Source organism: Plasmodium yoelii (genome assembly GCF_900002385.2).
Source record: "Plasmodium yoelii strain 17X genome assembly, chromosome: 11".
Classification (NCBI taxonomy): domain Eukaryota; phylum Apicomplexa; class Aconoidasida; order Haemosporida; family Plasmodiidae; genus Plasmodium; species Plasmodium yoelii.
The window spans coordinates 1,286,614-1,310,108 of record NC_036183.2 but is presented as its reverse complement, the minus strand read 5'-3'; the positions used below and the strand labels follow the sequence as shown (position 1 = coordinate 1,310,108).

The window sequence follows — 23,495 nt, the reverse complement described above, 5'->3', positions numbered from 1 at the left end:
CCCCACTATTAACACATCCACTTCTTATGTGTGCAGGTGCACTGTAGAGAATTTTTAAAACTATAGACAAATTTTATCACAAATATGTCTTTATTTTTTTTGAGACTTTTTTATTATAATAAAAAAATGTTTATAAATTTAATGATATATTTTTGCATAACAATAATATTTTTTATTTTTTCTACTCCTTGATATGTAAAGAAGACATATATTTTTTTACTTACAAATTGTTATTATAAATATATAGTTTTTATTTATATAAATTTTTATTATTTTATTATTTTATTTTTTTATTATTTTATTTTTTTTTATTAAAAATAATTAAATATGCCAAAATATTAGCCAAAAAATGCAAGTAATAAATGCGCATACAAACACATTTGCACATATAAAAGAAAGGAAATAATTTAAGCGGTATTTTCAAAAAAAATAAAAAAATAAATAATAACACACTAAAATACAAATATGTATACAACTATTAATGATAAAAATGTTTATTCTAATATAAAACAAGCGAATAATAAGAAAATCCAAATGTAAATGAAAAAATAATTTATATATATATTAATTACATAAAATAATGACAACATATATTTGCACTATTTTTTATGAACATAATTCAAACATAAAATTTATATAAATTTTGAAACTGGCACAAATCGAACTTAATAAAAATATATTAGAAACTCATATTATATATATGAGAATTGTTTTATGTATAATAAATATATTATTAAAAATTTTCGAAAAATATACAAATAAAAAAATGGCAAAATGCTTCATATATTTTATTCTAGTTTAAATAAGTGATCTTTTACATTCTGTTTTAAAAAACAATATATATATGGTGCATATTAAAATAAAAGGAAACTATAGTTGGAAAATATTTATTCACTGAAATGAATATGATAAAAATGGACAAAATATATATATGTATAATAATATAATAAATGGTTAATCAGATCTTTACATGCATATCAATGCTTACAAACTGTACAAACTGTACAAATTGTACAAATTATTATATAAATTGTAAATATTTTCAAAACGTGTATATATGTCTTTAGACATTTAAATAACACCTTTCTCTCAATTTCACAATTATATATATTGCTTGTGTTATTTTTTACAGGTAAAAAAAATATATTTCGTCAATTAAATGAGTTATTATTGTTTTATTATAAAAATATAATAAAATAAAAGGTATCAATTATTTTTAAATCTCCAAATAAATTTATGTAACTACTTATTGTTCTCCATGTGACCGAATATGCAGTTTATATTTGCTTGTTTATTATTTGTTTGTTTATTATTTTTTTTTATTATTTTTTTTTATTATTTTTTTATTTATTTTTAAACAATTAAATAAATGTGGTGATATACAACTATGTTCATATGAATGATAATGTATCATAATTGGCTCCTACAAAATAATATTTTTTTTTTTTTTTTTTTTTTTGTATTTAGGGGTAAATTGATATAATTGTAACCCTGAAATGTTTTTATAAAATAGTTATTTATATTTATTTAATTTAAAAAAAAAAAAAAATGATGAATAGCTTTAATGTGGAACAAATAAAGAATATTTCTATATATATAAAAAAGTTATTACATATATTTTGTGAGGATAATAATAGAACAATTTGAATTAATTGGGTCTAAGTAATTATATAGTTTTATTTGATCTGGCCATTTCACTACTGTCTTCTTTAGTTTATTTATATTTTCAACATTTTCAACATTTTTCAACATTTTCAACATTTTTCAACATTTTCAACATTTTTCAACATTTTTCAACATTTTCAACATTTTTTATTGTTCTTTTTGGAAACATCGGAAGGGTTCGTGTAGGAAGGGATATGCTTACATAATTATGAACCGAATTATTTGTATATATAAAATTGTAAAAATTAAGGATATTAATTTTTATATGGCTATAGGCAAAAAAAAAAAAAAAAAATTAATATATACATTTTTAGTATATTTTCTGAACAAATTAATAACTTTATACAGAAAGATTAACAATATTTTTATTTTTTAAAAATATATATCATTAGTATATATATACATATAATATATATGATGAAATCATGCGATTATTTTTTTTTGTTGTTTGAAAAAATTATATAGTAAAATTTAGAAAAAAAAAAAAAAGTAATAAAATAATATTAAAGAATAAATACAAAAATAAATATAAGCTATACTAAACTCTTTTGCTTAAATTGTTAGAAAGAAATGCATTCCTCAAAAGAAAAAATATGTCATAAAGAGGACGGACCAAGCACGAACGTTGATAATGCAGAGAATGAAAATGATGTAGATAATGCAGAAAATGAAAAAAATAAAAATAACGAACTTGATGTAGATAATGCAGAAGATGCAGAAAATGCAGAAAATGAAAATGATGTAGATAATACAGAAAATGAAAAAAATAAAAATAACGAACTTGATGCAGAAAATGCAGAAAATGAAAATAACGAACTTGATGTAGATAATGCAGAAAATGCAGAAGATGGTAAAGAAACGAAGAAAAGGTCGAGACAAAATGATGATAAGGACATAAATGATTTAGGCCCTAAAAAAATAAAACAAACAGATATTTCAGAAGAAGATAACCAAAACGGTATGGAGGAAAAGTGTGATAAGCTTAATATTATTGATCAAAATGAAATGCAAACAAAAGGGGAGGATGATCAAACTGAAATACAAACAAAAGGGGAGGATGATCAAAATGAAATGCAAACAAAAGGGGAGGATGATCAAAATGAAATGCAAACAAAAGGGGAGGGTGATCAAAATGAAATGCAAACAAAAGGGGAGGATGATAAAAATGGAGAGGGCGAAAAAAGTATCAATTATAAAAATTGTGCCATATCTAATAAAAAAAGTGAAAAAGAAAATTTTTACAGTGAACAAAAATTTGAAGATTTAGATATTTGTGATGCTTTAAAAAAAGGACTAAAAGAATTAAATTTTATTACATTAACAGAAATACAATCAAAATGTATTCCACATTTTTTAAATGGAAAAGATATATTAGGGGCAGCTAAAACTGGATCCGGAAAAACATTAGCATTTCTAGTTCCTTCAATTCATATATTATATAATATAAAATTCTTACCTAAAAATGGAACAGGTGTATTAATAATATCCCCAACAAGAGAATTATGCTTACAAATATATCAAGTGTGTACAGATTTATGTAAATATATACCTCAAACAAATGGTATAATAATAGGGGGGGTAAGTAGAAATGAAGAAAAAAAAAAATTTATACATGGGATAAATATTTTGATAGCAACTCCAGGACGATTATTAGATCATATGCAAAATACTAAAGAGTTTAACTACAAAAATTTAGTATGCTTAATTATAGATGAAGCTGATAGATTGCTTCAAATAGGGTTTGAAGAAGAAATTAATTTAATTGTAAAAAGGTTACCAAAAAAAAGACAAACAGCTTTATTTTCAGCAACACAAACAACAAAAGTAGAAAGCTTAATTAGACTATCTTTGCAAAAACCTATATTTATAGAAGTTACTACAAAAATTGCAACAGTCGAAAGATTACAACAAGGTTATGCATTAGTAGACGAAGATAAAAGATTCCTTTTATTATTTACTTTTTTAAAAAGAAATACTTCAAAAAAAATAATGGTTTTTTTTAATAATTGTATGTCTGTTCAATTTTACAATGATTTATTAAATTATATTGATATACCAACTTTTTGTATACATGGAAAAAAAAAACAAAATCAGCGATTAAAAAGCTTTAATGAATTCTCTGCTGCAAAAAATGCTATTTTATTATGTACAAATGTTGCAGCAAGAGGATTAGATATACCAAATGTTAATTATATTATTCAATATGACCCTCCTGATGATTCAAAAGAATATATACATAGAGTAGGACGAACATGCAGAGGAAATGATTCTGCTGGATCAGCTATTATTTTTTTAATGAAACATGAGCTTAAATTTTTAAATTATTTAAAATTTTATAATATACCAGTCAATCAATTTTCCTATGATCAAAAAAAACTCATAAATATACAATCACAAATGGAATCGATTGTTACAAAAAATTTCCACCTTCATAAAATGGCACGCGAGGCCTTTAAATCGTACTTAAATGTAATAATAAATTTATCACCAAAAAAAAAAAAAAAAAAAAAAAAAATCTAGCTAAATAGCCAAAATGCATTTTTTTTTATGCATATTTTTAGCTATTTCGCTATTTGTTCATATTTTTACTATATAAAAGAAAATGAGTTGAACTTTTATTGTCTCATATTGTTTTCGTTGTATATGCATATTATGCAATAATGCTCCTACTAACGTGGCCTTATTTATTAATGTGTTTTTTATTAATATGTTTTATTTATTATGTTTTATTTACAATCTATTTATAATTTTTTTGGACAATTTTTTAGGGATATGTGACTTACGCATTGAAAGATGTCTTCGATATAAATAATCTGAATTTGATGCTAACATCCAAAAACTTTGGATTGGATACCCCACCAAAAGTTGATTTAAATTTAAAATTTAATGTCAAAAAAAAAAAGTTTAAATAGTAAAAATACTATATAATGTGTGTATGTATGACAACTTTGTCCATAGAAATTTAATTTCCACAAACTGAACTTGTGCACATTTTCTAATAAATTTTAATATCCTCAATTAGGAAATAATATATTATATTTTCTATATTTTGATTTTTTAATTAACATTTTTTTTAAATTATGTTATTAAGAACAATTATTCAAAATCGTTTTTGTATTTATTTGGTATCAATAGTAAATGATACTTTTTATTTTTTTTAATTTATATAAACTGCTTATTATAATTTTTTATTGTTTTTATTCTTCAAATTAATTAATTTTGTTAAACTGTCATAATAACTTTTTTTTTTTAATTTGTTTTTTTCTTCCTCCTCTTTTTTTTCCTTTTCCTATTAAAATACAAAAAAGAAATATATGAAATTTATTTATTATGTTTGTTTCCATTTTTTTTTTTTTTTTTTTTCACATAAATATATAGTATAGTACATTGATTTCACTGAGTTCCTTTAATTTTTCTGCTTCCTTTTTTCCGATTTCTATTTGTTCAATTTGTTTCTTTTTTTTTTCATCCTTCAAAAAAAAAAGGAACACATAAATGAGTAAAATAAATATAAAGCTGTAAATATATGCAAACAAAAAACTAAATAAATATGTAAAGAAATAACGATATGATCATAAATAATTTTCATGTCTACAAAATTTATTAACCATTGCAATAAGTCTAGCTTCTTTTAATTCATTCATTTTTTTCTTTTTATCATCTTCTTCGATTATTCTTTTTTCCTCTTCTTTTTTTTTTGTTTCTTTTAACCACCTTAAAAACACATATTGAATTTGCATATCCAATATCAGAATGTTATTCAAAAATAAGAATAAACAAATATTCACAAAAATGTATTTATGTAATAATAATATTTTACTCATTTTTTTTTTATTTTTAAGAATTATATTATTTACTTGATTGCTTGTATTTCATCAAAATGAGCTTGTAATTCTACATTTTTTTTTTGTTTCATTCTAATTGCATGAATTCCCATTTCTCTTTCTTCTTTTTCTTTTTTCAATTGTTCGTCATATTCTTTTTTCCTATTTTCTACTTCTTCCAAATATTTTACATACCTTGATTTAAAAATAAAAATTAACAAATTTTAATAATGGATAATGGAATTATTTTTTCCTTTTTATTTGCACAACTTTTTTATATTTATTTACTCGGCGTCTTTTCTCTTTTCTTCTTTTTTTAGTTCCTTTGCATCTGTTAAACGTAAAATTGGGGTATAACCGTCAAGTATATATAGATAACACATAGACAAACATATAGACAAACATGTATTATATATGTGTGTGGTTATTTCTTTATTCATGCTTGAGCTTACGTTCAATATTCTTTTTGTTGTTCTCTAAAATGTAATTTTGTATAACCCTTTGGCTTTCTAGCTTTTCTTTTTTTTTTTCAAGATCATCCATTTTATTTTTTTCAAACTGTTTTTGCATTAGCTTTCCTTCGATAATTTTCAATTGCTCTTCTTCTTGTCTTCTTATCTGTTAATCCGAATATTAATAATTATTTTTGATACACATATATATTATATATAAACAAAATTTTGAAATTATTTTTTTTTTTTCTATTTTTTTATACAAAATTTTCCTGGATTTGATTTTTTATTATCAAGGCACTTTCTTTATTTTTTAAAATACTTTTCTTTTCTTCTTCTTTTTGTTTTTTTTCGATTTCTGACAAATAAGCTGTTTCAATTTCTTCTCTTTTTGATGCTTCTTCATCAATTTTTCTTTGTTGTATCCTGATTAATATATATTACATTTTTTTTTGAAATATTTAAATGGAAAAAAATATATTATATAAATAGTAAAATTATACAAATGGTTTATTGTCTAAAATGGGAAATTTTTTTTTTTTTTTTTTTTTTTTTTTTTTTTTGTGTTTAACTTTTTCTCTTCTGTTTGTTTTTTCAGCTCTTTTAATAAATCTTTATCATTTTTTATAAATCGTGGATTCTTTTTTTTTACTATTTCCTATTATATAAATATAAAATATGTCTAAATTAAACAAGTTCCCAAGTTTTCTCAAATTTTAGTAACACATTTCTATGCATTATATATTTGAAACAATTATTTATTTTATTTTTTTTATTTAAATGGGTATATATTTTTATGTTAATTTTTCGAATTATTTTTACTTTGGTTTCTATAGGATAATCTTTTTTTATATTTTTAAATTCATCTTGATTTTGTATAAATTTTAAAAGTTCCTTTAAAAAGAGGAAAATAATTATACCACAATATTATTTTGATGCAACCTTATTATAACTTTGACAATTTCATATTTTCCATTTAAAAATAATATAGATATCTATATAGATGTAATATGCATGTATACTTCTCTTTCCAATGATGTGTCATTTTTTTTTTTTTGATTTTCTTCGCTAGTTATCCATTTCTATATATTCAAAAGGTTAAACAACAATAAAACATTCAGAAATGCATAAAAAAAAAAAGTTCAAATTAAATTTGTGAATAAAATAATAAAAGAAAAAATATGAATTATAATTTTTGAAAATATATAGAAACTGTTGTATATATGTGAAAATAAATTGTTTTTATAAGTCTATACTTGCTCAATTTTCTCCAAATCATTACTTATTAATTCATTTTCCTTTTTTTTTTTTTTTTTTAACTTTGACAAACTATTATTACTTAAAACCATTTCCTTTCCCTTTTTTATTTTTTTTTATTTTTAATAAGCCTTTATATATTGGCTATGAAAAAATATGCAAATATATTAAAAACAGCTAAAGTTCCAAAATTATGTACATTCTAAAATAAAAATACACACATAGTCAAATGAAAAATTAATTTTATTCTTATAGCATATTTAAAACATGTTTAGCATCAATAACATGAATTATAAATAAAATTTAAAAAAAAAATAAGCAACCTTTCTACACTATACCGACATCCATAAATATATTATTATACATATTATTATTATACATATTATTATTATATATATTATTATATATATATAATAACGCGTAAGACAGGTAAAAATAATTCAAAAAAATATAAACTCTTAAAGGAGAGTACAAAATTACATAAAAAATGAAATTAATTTATTTTCCCCTATTTAAAAATATAATGTCTTATATATATCTAACTTTCATTTTGAGGTATAGATACTGTTACTAAAAAATGGAGAAAAAAAAAAAAAAAAATATTTAGTGAAAAAAAAAAAAAAATATATTTAGTGAAAAAAAAATGATAATTCTTAATCCTTGGAATTTGTGCATTACATGTGCAATACACTTATTAACACGGCAATAGCTATTTTTATAAATATAGAAAAAAGAAATATAAAAAAATATTATTATTTATGTCTTACTAAAATTTTTCTTTTATTTTCAACTTATGCATGAAACAGTTTAAGTTATGCTTGCCATTTCTCTATTTTGCCATTTTGCTATTTTGCTATTTTGTCATTTTGCCATTTTTCGCCATATTAAACTCTCCAATCTTAAATTTTTAAAAAATATTTAGAATCGGTTAAATGTCGATTTAAAAAGGTACACACATACAGATATACATATTTTATGCTTTATGTTTATTTTTATAGTGATATAAAATAGGGAAATAAATTATATTTAAAAAAAATAATTCACAAATTCAGTTTTGAAAATGTTTACTATTACCAAAATAGAGTATATTTATGTATATGTAACATTAAAAAATTGAAACACCATACGTATATATGCAAATCATATATATAAACTATTTCTTTTAATTATTTTATTAAAACAAAAAAAAATAGCAAGCCTTAAAAAAAAGGTAATGCTATATAAATAATAAACAAATAGGAAATATCTTGCAAAAATAAAAATAGTTGTAGACATTAACGGAAAAAAATTAAATGTTATTTTCTTTTACACTATATTTTATTAAATTTGTAGGATTTTTTTTTAAATATAAATTATAAAATAACATAGATGTTGTAATGGGACCAATTCCACCAGGAACAGAAGAAATATATGCAGTTTTTTTTCTACAATTTAAATCTACATCTCCAAATATTTCATAATTTTTAAAAAATTTCGATAATTTATTAGCAAATTCAAGCTTTAACTTATCATTTTTTAATAATATTTGATTATATTTATTTTTTAATTTTTTCTTTCTATACTCATTTTTATCACTATTTTGAAAAGACATTCTATTTATATTTCCACATTTTCTTTTATTTTGAATTTTTCTTTGCTCGTATATTCTTTTATTTCTATATTTGATACTAAAACATGTTTGTTCAGATAAACAAGATGATGGCTTAATCGGAATTATACTTTGGTTTATTTCTTGTATCTTATTTTGAACTTGGCTAGTACATAATTTTTTTTTTTTTTTTTTTTTTTCTTTTTTTTTTACATGACTTGTAGATATTAAATTGATGCCTAGATCTAAAATTATGGCATTTTTTTTAATATGTGTTTTCTTTAAAATATTAAAATATCCAATACCAATTATTATAATATCGGAATTTTTGATAATATTTTTTTTCAGATTATTTTTAATGATAACATATTTTTTGTTACTCTGTATATGTTTATTTATATTATATATATAATTATTTATAAATTTCCGAATTTTATTTTTAAAATCGTAATCATCATGGACATATAGTTTTTTTTTTTTTTTTTTTTTGTCTATTTTTATAAAAAAATAAATTTGTTTTTTTTTTTTTTTTGCATCTTTGTTATATCTACAAATAGTATATCCATTGACTGCGTCATAAACTGTTGTAGAAATCCCAATTTTATAAAAAAAATAAAATAATGTTAAAAATATATTTATATTATTATTAAGAATTAATATTTTTTTATTTTCTATCTTAATGTTGTAATATTTAATAAATAAAATAATGGAATGAACACAACAAGGTATATTAAATTTAGTAAATTCATTTAAATAGTTATAAATTTCTGTATTCATATTTATGGATATATTTTCCAAAGATTTGTTAATATCACAATTATTCAAATTATCTCTATATTCATTTTTAGATTTAATTATTGTCTTTTTAATATTTGTATTATATTCTTCTACTTTATCTTTTTTATATATTTTTTCACAATTATTTTTCAGTATATTTTGTATATAATATATCAAAATATATTTTATATTTATTATAATAAATTTGTAATAACTAAATAATAGTGATTGAAAAATTGGAAAAAATAATTGTACCAAATATATAAAATTCGGAATATGTCTTATTGATATAAAACGTTTTGGATATACACATTCATTGTTGAAACTTCTAACATCAAATATTTTGTCTTTATTTATATATGTATCATAAGTGTTGTCTCTCTTTTTACAATTAGAAATATAATTATATATATTAACAAAATTTATATTTTTTTTATCATTATTTATAAAATTTGTGTTTAATTCAAAAAATTGTAATAACGATTTTTTAATGTTTAATACTTTAAATATTGCATTATTATTTGAAGCATCAATATCTTTTTTTTCGCTAATAAATTTTGACACATAAAATTTGTTTATATGAAAACTTAAGGGTGATAAAATTAGAATTGATATATTGTCTCCTTTTTTTTTATTAATTTTTTTTATTAAATTAATTAATTTTTCTTGAGAATATTTTTTATCGACTTTTATTAGTATAAAATTTATATCCAATTTTAAGTATATACTTTTTTTTAATAATATATATAAATAAGAATATGCTACCACATTTTTTGAATATATAACATACAATTTTTTCTTTACCTCAAACTTTATACCATTTTCTAAATTTTCCTTTTTATAATTTTCTATTTTTTTTAAAATAAGTTGATCAATTTGTTCTGACACTGGAAGCCCAATAAGCAACTCAGGCTTCATTGTTAAATTGTTTTAAATAGTAAAAATTACAAAAATCAAAATTCATATTTTTAATTAAAAAATTTAAATATATTTTTTTAAGATAGTTGCTATATTATCATATTTATACATCCTTGCTAAGGATATATAGTCTACCAAAAAACAACATAAATATTGTATAAAAATAAATAAAATAATAAATTAATAAACGAAACAGCAACTTTATTCTACTTGAAAAATATATTTTTTTTCCAATTAAATTGGGAAATATTTATTCATAGCTACCTGTTTGTTATATTCGTTTACTTAATAATACATGATATAAAAATAATTAGCACCCGATTAAATGTTTGATTTATTTCATTTTATTATTTAAAAAAATATAGAGAAAAAATTATGAAACAATCAAGTGCAATATTATATATATATTTGTCAATGTAAATCGCGGTATAATTTTATTCTAAACATTTTTGTTTTTTTTTAACTTTTGAGGAACCTATTTTATGTATGTACATATAAAACCCTAGTGCCCATATTTTATTATCTCCTTAAATTTGATTTAGCGTGAATACACTTTTTTTATATAAAATCAAATAAGAACTATTTAACATATTTTAAAACGTAATATCCATATTTGATAAAAAAAAAAAAAATAATTTTTTTTTTATGCATTGTTCAGAATATATTTACGCAAATGCTAATATTAAATGTTACTTCAAACACACAGTATAGTTGTGTGTGCGTGTTCTCATATAGTTCTAAAAACATAAAACTGTTGTTATAGTTTTAAAGTTATTCAATATAATTTATTAGTTTTATGTAGAATAAAACATACACAATGTTTGCATCATTTATTTAAAATAAAATTGATAATTATATGAAGGATAATGTAAAATTGAAACTTCAGCTAGCTCATTTAACTTAATAAAATAAATAAGCAAAGGTGAATGGCTAGTAATAAAATATATACATTTTTATAAAACAAAAGGGTACACATTTATATCCCTACGAATGCTATGCAAAAATATTAATTTCATAAATGCAAGTATGAAAAAGTGTGCACATACATATCATGCACATATTTTATTTTGTGAAATGACTAAATCGCGGAGTGTCAATCTTTTCGCATTACACAATTGAATTATTAAAAAAAAAAAAAAAAAAAAAATAGTAATATATAAAACGGCCATAAAATAATTTAATTCGGTAAAATTCTTTGATCCATGTAATTTTTTTTCTTATGTAATTAATGTCAATACCGCTTTATAAACAATAATATATATATGTATAGTACATGTACAGGTTCTCGATTAACAAATGAGAAGCTATCTGCTCATTTTCTTGGTCTTATTTAAAACCTCCACTGAGTTGTTTGGCCATCTTGTATTAAAGAATTTTAAATTGTTATCATGAGAAACATCATAATCAACTCCCTTTAAAAAAAAATAAGTAATAGCTTTTTCTGGTATTTCTTGGGCATCATATAAATAAAAATATTTGTCTTTTGGTGGATCAGCAAATTTTCGCTCATCAATATCTTTTTGCTTGACTTGCAAATAAAATGATTTAAATTCTGAATATAATAATATATCTAGATCATTTACAAAACCTTGAAACATATTTCTATATTCATCTTTTATATTTAAATCATCAATAAATCTTGATATAAAATGTGATAATATATATTTATTATCTTCTTTATCATATTTTTTCCACACTTTATTAAGTTTTTCTAAATACAATTCTTCACTTGTGCATCTTGAATTTTTTATATTTAAGGAAAATAAAACAGTATAATGATTAGAACTACTAATAACCCAAATTGGATATATCGGATATTTATAAAAATTACCAACTTCACAATATTTAAAAGCTTCAAAATCTGTTAACAATCCTATTAATGGTCTTTTATTTATACCTTTAAGTATTATATTATTTTTATTAAATGATGTAGAATTTTGTATATCCATAATATTTTGAGAATTTTTTGAATCATTTCCATTATTTATTCCAACAAAATATGGATTACTATAATTATTATTTCCTCCATTTTCATATGTACTTACAATATCTACATCATTATTTAAGAATGTATTTATGATACTAGTATTATCAAATACATTTGAACAAGCTCGGCCTGTTAATAAAAGATTTACTAATTCTTGGGAACAATGCCCATATATACCTATTAATGGGTGGTTTATATCATCCATATCATCTTTTATATTATCTATCCCTCTAGTTAATATAACTGAATAAAGAAAAGATATTACACCAGTTGAACTTGAAAATATTATAAAATGTTCTAAATAAAAACGAATAACATCTTTTATATTATTAAACTCTTTATAATACATATTTATTTTTTTTATATCTCTTACAATAGATTCATTACTATTTTGTTTGCTTAAATTATATGTCAAGTCATAACATTCTGGTAACAAAAAAGCAACAATATAATATGACTTATCAGTACATTGATATAATATATATGCTAATGATTCTACTAAAGAATAATATTTTAAATCACGAATATGTTCTCTAACTAGATATAAAATTTCATTATCCTTTTTATTCATTTCTTCATCATTTTTTTCACAACACCTTTCCTTATTATGTGATGATTCTATATTTTTAAATTGGGTAACTTGTTTTGTATCCAAATTTTTATGTACATCATTTGTATTATCATATTGTATATCTTCATTTTGTTTCTCATTATTTGAATCCTTAGATGTGTCTTCTTTATAAAAATTAGTTGTGTTCATTTTGTTTTGTTCGATTAATTTATTTTTATCGGTATTATTAAATGACATGTTCATAAAATCGTTGTTAGTTTTGAGAATATTAAAATAATCATTTTCCCATAAAAAATTATATTTATAATTAAAAAGCAAAATTATTATGATATATGCTTGAATGCTTGAAATAAGACCACAAGGCCCACTTAAAAATTGGCGAAGACCAAAATTTATATTTTTATCATCATAAAATGATATATTATGATTGCACCATTTTTGTATATCCATTTTATTTGAATATTTATAATTATTAATACCAAAAACTAAATCATGTAAATTATTTGAATCTTCAAATATTTTCATTTCAGTTAATAAATAATTTACATATACATGATCATTTAAACTTTTACTTCTATTACCTTTTTTTAACCATTTACAATAATCTTGTGTTGTATAATTTATATTTTTATATGTTTTTTTTATTTGTTCTAACGATTGGCAAGATAAAGAAGAGGAACTACTACAATCGCTTGAATTTTCATCACTATCATATTCATCATTACTTGAATAATTTGAATTTTTTTTTCCTTCATTTAATTTTTCATTTCTTTTATGTAAATTATTTATATAATCTTTTATTATTATATATATATTCTTATAATCTTTATATATTTCTTTCCAAAATAGTTTATTATCAATTATATCCGTTTTATTTTTTGTTGTTTCATAATTATTACATAAATAATATGTAATCTTATCAAAATTTTTTTTTGCAATATCATAATAACTATCATTTAAATCGGACTTTTCTTTCTCTGTATTTTTTGTATCACATTTTAAAATGGACAATCTTATTGCTTCTTGTAACAATTCGTCATTTTCATCATCTATATCTAAGTTCTGTGAAGTGGAGAAAATGTTGAAAAAAAAATTAAAAAATGAAATAAATTTTTTTTTTTTTTTTGAGAATATAGAAAAAAATAACTGAAAAAAACATATATATTTTTTACGACTTGCATAAATATCATTTATCGAACAGGCACATATATACATGGAAATGTAAACATAAGGATGTATATATAAATGTGTGTATTTTGACACTGACTCATTTTCTATGTTTTTTATTATTTTATTTTAATATTACAGATTGCTTATTTCTTTGCTGAGAAGCATGATACTCCTCGAGGGACAAGGCTATGGTTTTGGAAATTTCCTCTTCTTCTTTTCTTAATAGTTCTTCATTTGTTTGCATTTTGTAAAGGTTCTTTAAATGAGGGCTTATATAAAAAATTATTATTTACTAAAATTTTAATTATCTATATATTGTGGGTATTGATAAGCACATTTTTTAAGTTATTTACCATTGCACTATTTCGAATGCTTTTTTTTTTTTATTCATTCTAATTATCAATATTGCTGCGGTAACTAGTTTTCTTATTTTATACTTTTTTTATACCGTTTTTTTTTTCTTTCTTTTTTTTCTTTTTTTATGTTTTTTTTTTTTTTTTTTTTTTTTTTTTTTTTTTTTTTTTTTTCCTTTTTTATTCTAGGAAGGTTTAAAACATCGCACAGAGTATCATATATATATGCTTATTTTATTTATATATATATTTATATTTTTTATTGGGCCTTTTGTTACCATTAATATGCAAATTATGATAAGTATGGACTGATACATACGTGTGCATGAAAAAACAAGGCTTTCATATAATCTACAATTTTAAATAATTGCAGCTTTTGACAGATTTAATAATATGGAAAAAAGTAAAATATATTTAGTGAATTAATTGATTGAAAATCTTAAGGGACGAATACACATATGCATATATCTATATGTACGTATAAATAAGCATAACTACCGATTAATATACTACATATGCATACATACGTATATAATATTTACATAATATTTACATACATAATTTACATACATAATTTACATACATAATATTATACAGTTTATGCATATTTTTTACCATTTTAAAGAGGGGGAGAAATATATAAAACACATTTTCATGAATATGTGCATGCATAAATATACACATAAATTAATAAAACATATTTTATAATATAATCATATTTAGTTTATTTGTAAATATGTAGGAAACAATTATTTATATTTTGTTACAGTGTCAATGTAGTATTTTCCCACAAAAAAAAAAAAAAACAATCACATTTATATAAATAATAAAACTTAAGTTTTTTTATTTTTCGTCTTCCAATAATTTATAAAAAAAAATTCATAAAATAACGGAAGAGAAGAAAAAAAGGAAACAAAAAAAAAATGAAAAACCAATTATATATTGGGGTTATGCCCATTACGATATATATTTAGTGGATATAATTATGTGTACATATTTTTTAATAAATTTACTAAAAGACAAAAAGTTGTATATATATATTAACCTCCTAAAAAACATAAAAACAAATTTATATCTTATTTATTCACTTTTTTTTATAATTCTACAAATGTATAATTATATCCTTTTTATCAAGTTATACATTTTTAAATATTATATTATTATTTTTTTTTGTACTAGTCAAATGAAATAAATTACAAAAGTATTTTTTTTTTTTGAATAAAATATTTTCCACTATTTTATTAAATCCTAATGTAACTATGTTATGGTCTATTTAAAAAAAGACTTTCATAATATTTATAAATTCTGTCAAATTTAATAATAAATTAAAAAACAACTTTTTTTTTTTTTTTTTTTTTTTTTTTTTTATTTAATTAATATTTTAAAGCGAATAAAACATTACACATGTGTAAATTATGCAAAGAAGTTAAATAAAAACATAAAATTGATCAACGCAAAAAAATTAATAAAATATAAATAAAAAAAAAAAAAAAACATAAAATTGTACAAATAAAATGTTGGCATATACAACATATAGGAAGGTTTCTCTTGCATATATTTTTATATGGAAAGTGAGCATCCTTCCATAGGTTAATGAAAAAAAATAAACAAATAGGTTGGAAAATAGGTTGGCAAATAGGTTGGAAAATTGGTTGGAAAATTGGTTGGAAAATAGGTTGACAAATTGGTTGGCAAATGGGTTGACAAATTGGTGCTATGTATGAGGCCAGCATTCACTTTTACATTTCCAACTGAACTAAAACTGATGAATAACCAGATTCTGCTCATCAGCACTTACAATCGAGTTATTTTGATCATTATTATAAAACCAGGTAGAAGATAAATATTTTAATTGTTTTTCATTTTTGATAGTATATATGGGTGACTTATTTAATCTAATATCATATATATTAATAAAACCATCATGAGAAGATGATAAAATATATAATTCGTTTTTATTTGCTTCTAAAGAAGTTATAATTTTATCATGAAAATAATATTTATTTCCATTTAGTGTTATGGTATTTGTCTGATTTAAACAGCGTATATCAAATAATTTAATTATAGATTGGTCATCAGATATTACAAATAAATTATCATTAATAATGTCACTTAATAATATAGATTTATTATATGAATATGAAGTAACTATATCTATATGTGTTGTATCATATATATTTATATTACTATTTAATGATGTACATAAAAATTTATTATCATTTAAAAATGATAGTGATGTTATAATACCCTCTTCTTTATATATACATTTTTTGGGTGTTATTATATTTTTAATTTTTCTCTTATTATTACTATTTGTATTATTATTATTATTTAACTCTTCTAAAATATTATTATTGTCATATATATTTATTTTATTATCAGTTCCTCCAGATAAAAGCAAAGAATTAGATTTATTAAATTCGATACATTTTATCATATCCTCATTATTTCCTAAATATATTTCACTTTTTAAAGATATTCCTTTATCAGTTTCTTCATTTAAACATACTTTCATTGTACCATTAGACAAGCCAATAACAGATTGATGCATATTTTGAAAATTATTATCACAAATATTTTTATTATTTTTTGGAATATATTTACATACATTAAATGAATATATTGGGCTATCTGATATCATTTTTTCATCTATTTTATTAAATTTTTTTAAATCATAATATAATATATTTCCTTCAAATGTACTACAATATAATCTATCTTCAATAATAACCATTTTTGATATCCATTCAGATATATTATCAATATGTTTGCTTGTTTTTTTTTTTAAACATAAAATATATTCTATTTCAATAGTTGATTCTGATAATATATTATTTTCTTCTAAAAATTCAGATATAGAAGATCTTAATATTTTTTTATTTATTAAAAAGTCAAATGATATATTACCATCATCATCATCATCATTTATGTTTAGTAACTTTTTTACCATTTTTGATAAATCAATTCTTTTAAAATATATTGGTATTGTATAAGTTGTATTCTCTTGTATTTTATATTTCTCATCTGTTATATTTGAAGTAAAATATATTTGTATTTCTTTATCGATTCGAGTTTCATTTTCTTCATCTTCGGAAAGGTCTTCATTGCTGCTACTGCTACTACTTTCTGTTTCTGAAGAAATTATTTCCTCACTTACAATTTCGTCATCTTTTGACATGTCATCACTTACAATTTCGTCATTTTCTGACATGTCATCACTCGTTATTTTATCTAACTTGTTATTTTTTTTATTTCCCTGAGCTTTTCCCATTTTTTATTCTCAAAATAATAGTGTAGATATAGAAAAAATAAAGAATTTTGAGATAATCGTTGTAAAAAAAAAAATGGAGAACCGGGGATTATTCTCTTTTTTTTTTTTTTTTTTTTATAAACCCCAACTTATCTTTTCATATAGATATATTTAATGATGTTATACTGTTTTTAAGAAATCCATATGTATATTTTTTTAATAAAATAATGTTATTTTTTATAAAAATTATATTATGCTATATTAATTTTTTTTTATAACTTATCAAGATAAAATGTGATATAAATACAACCTAATTGTTTTCAATTTTTTTTTTTAAATAAATATATATTATTTTTAAAAAAATTTAATATATGCATACTAAAGAGGCGATAAAAAAAAAAAAAAAAAAAAAACAGTTATACATATTATTCTTAAATTTTTATATATCATTTATTTTCGCCTTTTTTTGTTATTTTTTTTAATTTGTAAAATTAATGTAAATCAATACAACTTAATTAAATTACATTTTTAAATATCTAAATTCATCAACATCCATATAAAGAAAGAGAAACAACATAAAAAAAAATATTTAACTTGTATCAACAGAATGAATAAAAAAAAAAAATTTACCTAAATATTTTGGCTATAAATAAATTTCCTAAATATGTTTGTTCACTTTTGAAGTTTTAAACATAAAAGACTTTTTAAATATGCTATATAATTATATAGTTTTATTTAGTTTATTTTTTAAGGTACAATAATGTGAAAGAAAATGTACTAAATAAATATATTAACCTTAATTTATTTGCTATAACAAGTTTATATACCTAAGCACACATGGCTTTTCTTTTCACTAACCCCAAAAAAATAAAAGAAAATAAACGATAAATAAACGATAAATAAACGATAAATAAACGATAAATAAACGATAAAATATAAGATAAAATAACGGCATATTGTAATACAACGGATTATTATTTTCTAAAAATTAAATCTTACAACTGTTTACATAATTTTAATATAAATAACGCATTTTACATATATATTTATTTATATTATATTTATTTATATTATATTTATTTATATTATATTCATGTATTTATATTTATTTATAGACAAACAATACAACATTATAAATATCGTAGTATACGCATAATATATTTATACACATATATTTATACACATATATATGTGATGAACTTTTTATAGTCTTAAAAATTCCAAGTTAAGGTTAACAGTTGGGTATATACATTTTCGCTTGTATATATAAATTGTAACAATTTCCATATGTTTCTTAATTTGTTAATTTGGTAATTTTTTACTTTTTTTCTTTTTATTTTTTGCTTTTATTTGAGCACACAATATTTATGGATGTACTAAAGAATTGGAGATATGCATTAAACACCATTTGTCTAGCTGTTATAAGGTTGCAATATTATATTATTTTAAAATATATCATTTATATTTTTAACGTGAAAAAATTAAAAAATACAAATAAAAAATATATAAACATATATCATAAACTAATTTATTTATATAATATGACTTTTTGTTTTGATGTTTTAATATTGTACATGCATTTAATTTATATGGTGCAGTGTTAGACATATTCAAAATATTTTTTTTTTTTTGTACTTTCAAGCATAAATAAAAATATGCAATTATTTCTTGGTAATTTAAAAAAAATAAAATAATTCAAACAAATACATAAATGTGTATTTTGTAAAAGTTATATACAAAAAATAATAAACATTACAAAAGAAAAACGGAAAAAAAAAAAAAAATATATTAAAAAATTTGGATGTAATATCCATAAAGAGGAAATATTAACATTTATTATTATGTGCGTATGCGTTTTTCCTTTTATTCATATATATTATATATTTGTTTTTATTTGTTATATTTAATAAAATATTGTATAGTTTTAAATTATTATTTTGATACATATTTATATCTTTGAATGGGTAAATTATCTTTATATTTTATGATACACTTAAACTTTTTCTATTTGTTTGTTTTTTTTTTTTTTTTTTATAATAAATGCATATATCTATATACATGTTTTCACGATCTTGTTTGTTTTCATATATAATTAATTATAAAATTAGCTGAATATCCCAATAATATATAGCACACGTTATTATCGATTTTTTTTTTTTATTTCATATATAAAATAATAGAACAAATTATTATTTTGGGATTGTTAAATGTTTTTAATATTAGACATTATTTATGCATTATACATATTTTTATTGCAATATTGGTTTGAGTCTTTTTGAAATATAGGTGTATAATGCTACTAAAGAAATAAATATTATTATTTTTTTTTATTTTTGCGAAAAATTATTTAATTAGAAAGTAATATGAATAACTTTTTTTTTCCTTTATTTGTATATGTGTGTGTATTACCAAATGAATAGTATTTTTTTATTTTTAAAATATAAATGCATGATCATATAGGCACCTTAAAATAGAGATATATAATCACAAAAATATAAAAAAAAAAATAATAACATTCATATAATATGAGAATGAGAAAAAATTTAAGAATATTTATCTCACCCATTATATGGGTTATATTATTAATACAACAACAATTAACAAAAAGTTCTTATTTAGACATACAAATATTAAATGATGATTTTTTTAATGATATAATGCAACCTATGTTTACCGGAATAGAAAACCATTTAACTATTAACGATAATTATAAATTAAATAAAAGGAATAAAAAAAATAATCCAATTCAAGATGATATAACTATATTAACAAATATGCTAGCCGAAATTATACCTACTGCTTATGCAATTTATTCTTTAGATATAAATGAAGAATTAGAAAAAAATAAAGATAATATGACAAATCAAGATAATATAAAAATTATAAAAGATAGTAATAATACATTAGCAAATGATTATGTACATTTTCTAAATTTTTATGATTTTGCAAATATATATGATAAAGAAATAAATAATGCTATTTCAAAAAATTTCAATGCAATAAAACCAATAAAAGGATGTGAAGAAGATATAAAAAATCATAATTGTCATAAAGATAATGTATTAAAATGTATTACTTTAAAAAAAGATAATTTATCAGAAAGATGTAAAAGGTCTTTAAATAATTCTTTATTATATTCATGCTCTGATGTTATTAATAAATATTGTGAAGATTTTTCCAAATTTTCTATAGTTCATAAATGTTTAAAACAAAATTATAACCATTTAAATAATAATTGCATAAATTTATTAAGTTATTATGAAAGCATAATGCAAAAATTGCATAAAATAAAAAACAAGCCCTATAATAATCAAAACCATTTTATTTTAGAAAAATCAAAAGGAAAAGACAATACAACACATAGTAATAATATGTTATCTTCAACTTCCGTTTCTACAAAATTGAATCATAACAATAATAATGATAAAAATAATCAATATAATATGCCTAACCATAATTTAAATATGCCTGTAGAAGGGTTTGCTGAAAAGCTTAGAAAAAGATATGGATATTATATTCATCAGCCGATAAATTATAGTAGCATATTAGATTTTAATTTCCCAAATTATCAATTTAAATACTTTTTATATTTTATTGGGTTGTTATTTTTTTCATTCTTATTATATATATTATTCATATCCATAAAAAAATATTGTATGACTGAAAAAAAATACATATTCGGTAAGCATGATAATACAAAGATAATATAGACCAATAATGTTTCAGACAAATTTGATAAATTTTAACATACAAAAAGTTGAAACTACTTAATAATATTGCAAAGAAATAATAGACACTTTTTTAATTATTTACCCAAAATATATAATTTACCCAAAATATATAATTTACCCAAAATATATAATTCTATGATTGAACAGTGAAATGGTGAAAAAATGCATTTTTTTTTAATAAATTTTTTTAGCCTATTTCAATTTCAGATATCGTTTGTAGAATTAAATCAGGATACATACTCGTTTGTATTTAATTTTTTCCGAACTCATTTTACTTGTTTGCCGTTATTTTCTTTTTTCTTTTTCATAATGTTTATAAAAAGTGTGAAAAAGAAAAAAATGTTACCATATAATATGCACACACTTTATTATAAACTTTATTTGCTTCCATTTGTTTGTTTTATTTGTTCAAAAAAATGTATATTATATATATATATATATATATATATATATATATATATACGTATCCGTTTTGGTTATTTTGATAAATGTTTGTTACATTTTCCTTACTTTATGCATGGTAAAAAAATAATTTTTTTTCAACTGAAATGTACAAATATTTTTTATTTTTCATTTTTTATTTTTTATTTTTTATTTCGTTAGTATATATATACTTGTTTTCTTGTTATATAAATAACGTTTTAGAAGTTTGCACTTATAGACATGCTTTAATAACACTTTTTTTTTTTTCTATAATTAAAATTAAAAAAAATAATATTAGCATAATTTCAAAAAGCAAAACATTTAAGAGCCATTATGTGATGAGCTGAACTTGCATATAAAACATTATAGTATTATATGACAGTATTATATGATAGTGTTATATGAACAAGCTTTATTTTTTGCTAATATAATATCTCATTTCTTCAATTTGTTTATCCACATGTTATGGGCAATATATATGCTGCATACACACATTTTTTAATCTGATTAATAAATATAGTTGCTTATTATAATACGCATTTGCTTTAAAAAGGGGACGAATGGAATTAATATAAATAATTTTTACTTTTGTATTATATATATAAATATATAGATAGATATATAAATATATAGATATATATATGAATTAATTTCGTAAACTTAAAATTTGTATGAAATTTTTCTCTATATTTTTATTTTATATATGTACTAAATTATGTATTCTTTATTTTTTTTTTCCTTTATTCTATTGTTTCTCTAAAGAGAATACATTGCACATTGTTTGTCTTTTTTCTTTTTACATTTTTTTACTTTTCTGGCTTGTAAGAAAGAAAAAATAAAAATATAATTTTTTTTATTTCAAACACATTTTGTTATTTCTTCATCAGTTATGTATATACTTATTTTATAAATATTTCTTTTAAAAACAAAAAAAATACAGAAATAAATATAAAATAATATCACTGCTTTGTTATTATTATTATTCCTTTTCGCTAGCTTATAAATCTTTAAAGGTATTTAAATATAACATATTAGCAGAGGTGTTAAGTTCAAGTATTATATTAATTATGATATAATTATTATTTATAGTAAGAATAATGAGAACACATTAAATTATAATTTATTAAATAACAGAAACTAAAACATGTTAATATGATTTCAAATTATAATAAGAATATATAAGTTTTATTGTTATATGTGCAAATTTTTCGAATTATTTATGTTTAAAACAAAAAAAGGAAGATTTCCAAATTCCATTTTATTGTGCACATTTTAACTACATATTTTATATTAGTATACAATCATATACATTTTTTAAAATACATAGGAAATGTATGTTTATTCACGCTTTTAATAATATATAAATATGGATAAACACATATAACATTTTTTATATTACACATTCTATGCTCCTTATCATCATTTTTTTTTTTTTTTTTTTTCCTTTTAATTTTTTTTTATATCATATTTTGGTCCTTTTTAATAAATCTCTATGGATTTTATAATTTTTTTTGTATAAACTTATTTTA

At 20.1% G+C, this 23,495-nt stretch overlaps 6 protein-coding genes across 6 annotated transcripts; 2 read left to right on the top strand and 4 right to left on the bottom strand.

Annotated features, from left to right (window-relative positions):
* Positions 1 to 2,235: 2,235 nt before the first annotated feature.
* Positions 2,236 to 4,577, top strand: PY17X_1131100 (ATP-dependent RNA helicase HAS1, putative; the record flags this gene model as incomplete). Its single annotated transcript, XM_022956553.1, has 2 exons — positions 2,236 to 4,134; positions 4,434 to 4,577. The coding sequence occupies 2 exons, from the start codon at positions 2,236 to 2,238 to the stop codon at positions 4,575 to 4,577; spliced, it is 2,043 nt and encodes a 680-aa protein (XP_022812440.1).
* A 266-nt stretch (positions 4,578 to 4,843) lies between these two features.
* On the bottom strand, positions 4,844 to 7,290 carry PY17X_1131000 (TPH domain-containing protein, putative; the record flags this gene model as incomplete). Its single annotated transcript, XM_022956552.1, has 11 exons — positions 4,844 to 4,954; positions 5,052 to 5,135; positions 5,274 to 5,379; positions 5,523 to 5,684; positions 5,778 to 5,820; positions 5,942 to 6,107; positions 6,205 to 6,367; positions 6,514 to 6,599; positions 6,764 to 6,835; positions 6,964 to 7,023; positions 7,198 to 7,290. The coding sequence occupies 11 exons, from the start codon at positions 7,288 to 7,290 to the stop codon at positions 4,844 to 4,846; spliced, it is 1,146 nt and encodes a 381-aa protein (XP_022812439.1).
* A 1,196-nt stretch (positions 7,291 to 8,486) lies between these two features.
* Positions 8,487 to 10,481, bottom strand: PY17X_1130900 (bifunctional methylenetetrahydrofolate dehydrogenase/cyclohydrolase, putative; the record flags this gene model as incomplete). Its single annotated transcript, XM_719736.3, has 1 exon — positions 8,487 to 10,481. The coding sequence occupies one exon, from the start codon at positions 10,479 to 10,481 to the stop codon at positions 8,487 to 8,489; it is 1,995 nt and encodes a 664-aa protein (XP_724829.3).
* Positions 10,482 to 11,785: 1,304 nt separating this feature from the next.
* PY17X_1130800 (uncharacterized protein) lies at positions 11,786 to 14,453 on the bottom strand (the record flags this gene model as incomplete). The annotated part of the gene is made up of 2 exons (XM_719735.1): positions 11,786 to 14,101; positions 14,346 to 14,453. The coding sequence occupies 2 exons, from the start codon at positions 14,451 to 14,453 to the stop codon at positions 11,786 to 11,788; spliced, it is 2,424 nt and encodes an 807-aa protein (XP_724828.1).
* Positions 14,454 to 16,318: 1,865 nt separating this feature from the next.
* PY17X_0062300 (uncharacterized protein) lies at positions 16,319 to 17,833 on the bottom strand (the record flags this gene model as incomplete). The annotated part of the gene is made up of 1 exon (XM_718583.2): positions 16,319 to 17,833. The coding sequence occupies one exon, from the start codon at positions 17,831 to 17,833 to the stop codon at positions 16,319 to 16,321; it is 1,515 nt and encodes a 504-aa protein (XP_723676.2).
* A 2,504-nt stretch (positions 17,834 to 20,337) lies between these two features.
* PY17X_1130700 (conserved Plasmodium protein, unknown function) lies at positions 20,338 to 21,522 on the top strand (the record flags this gene model as incomplete). The annotated part of the gene is made up of 1 exon (XM_022956551.1): positions 20,338 to 21,522. One exon carries the CDS (start codon positions 20,338 to 20,340, stop codon positions 21,520 to 21,522), a length of 1,185 nt encoding a protein of 394 aa, XP_022812438.1.
* Positions 21,523 to 23,495: the final 1,973 nt, after the last annotated feature.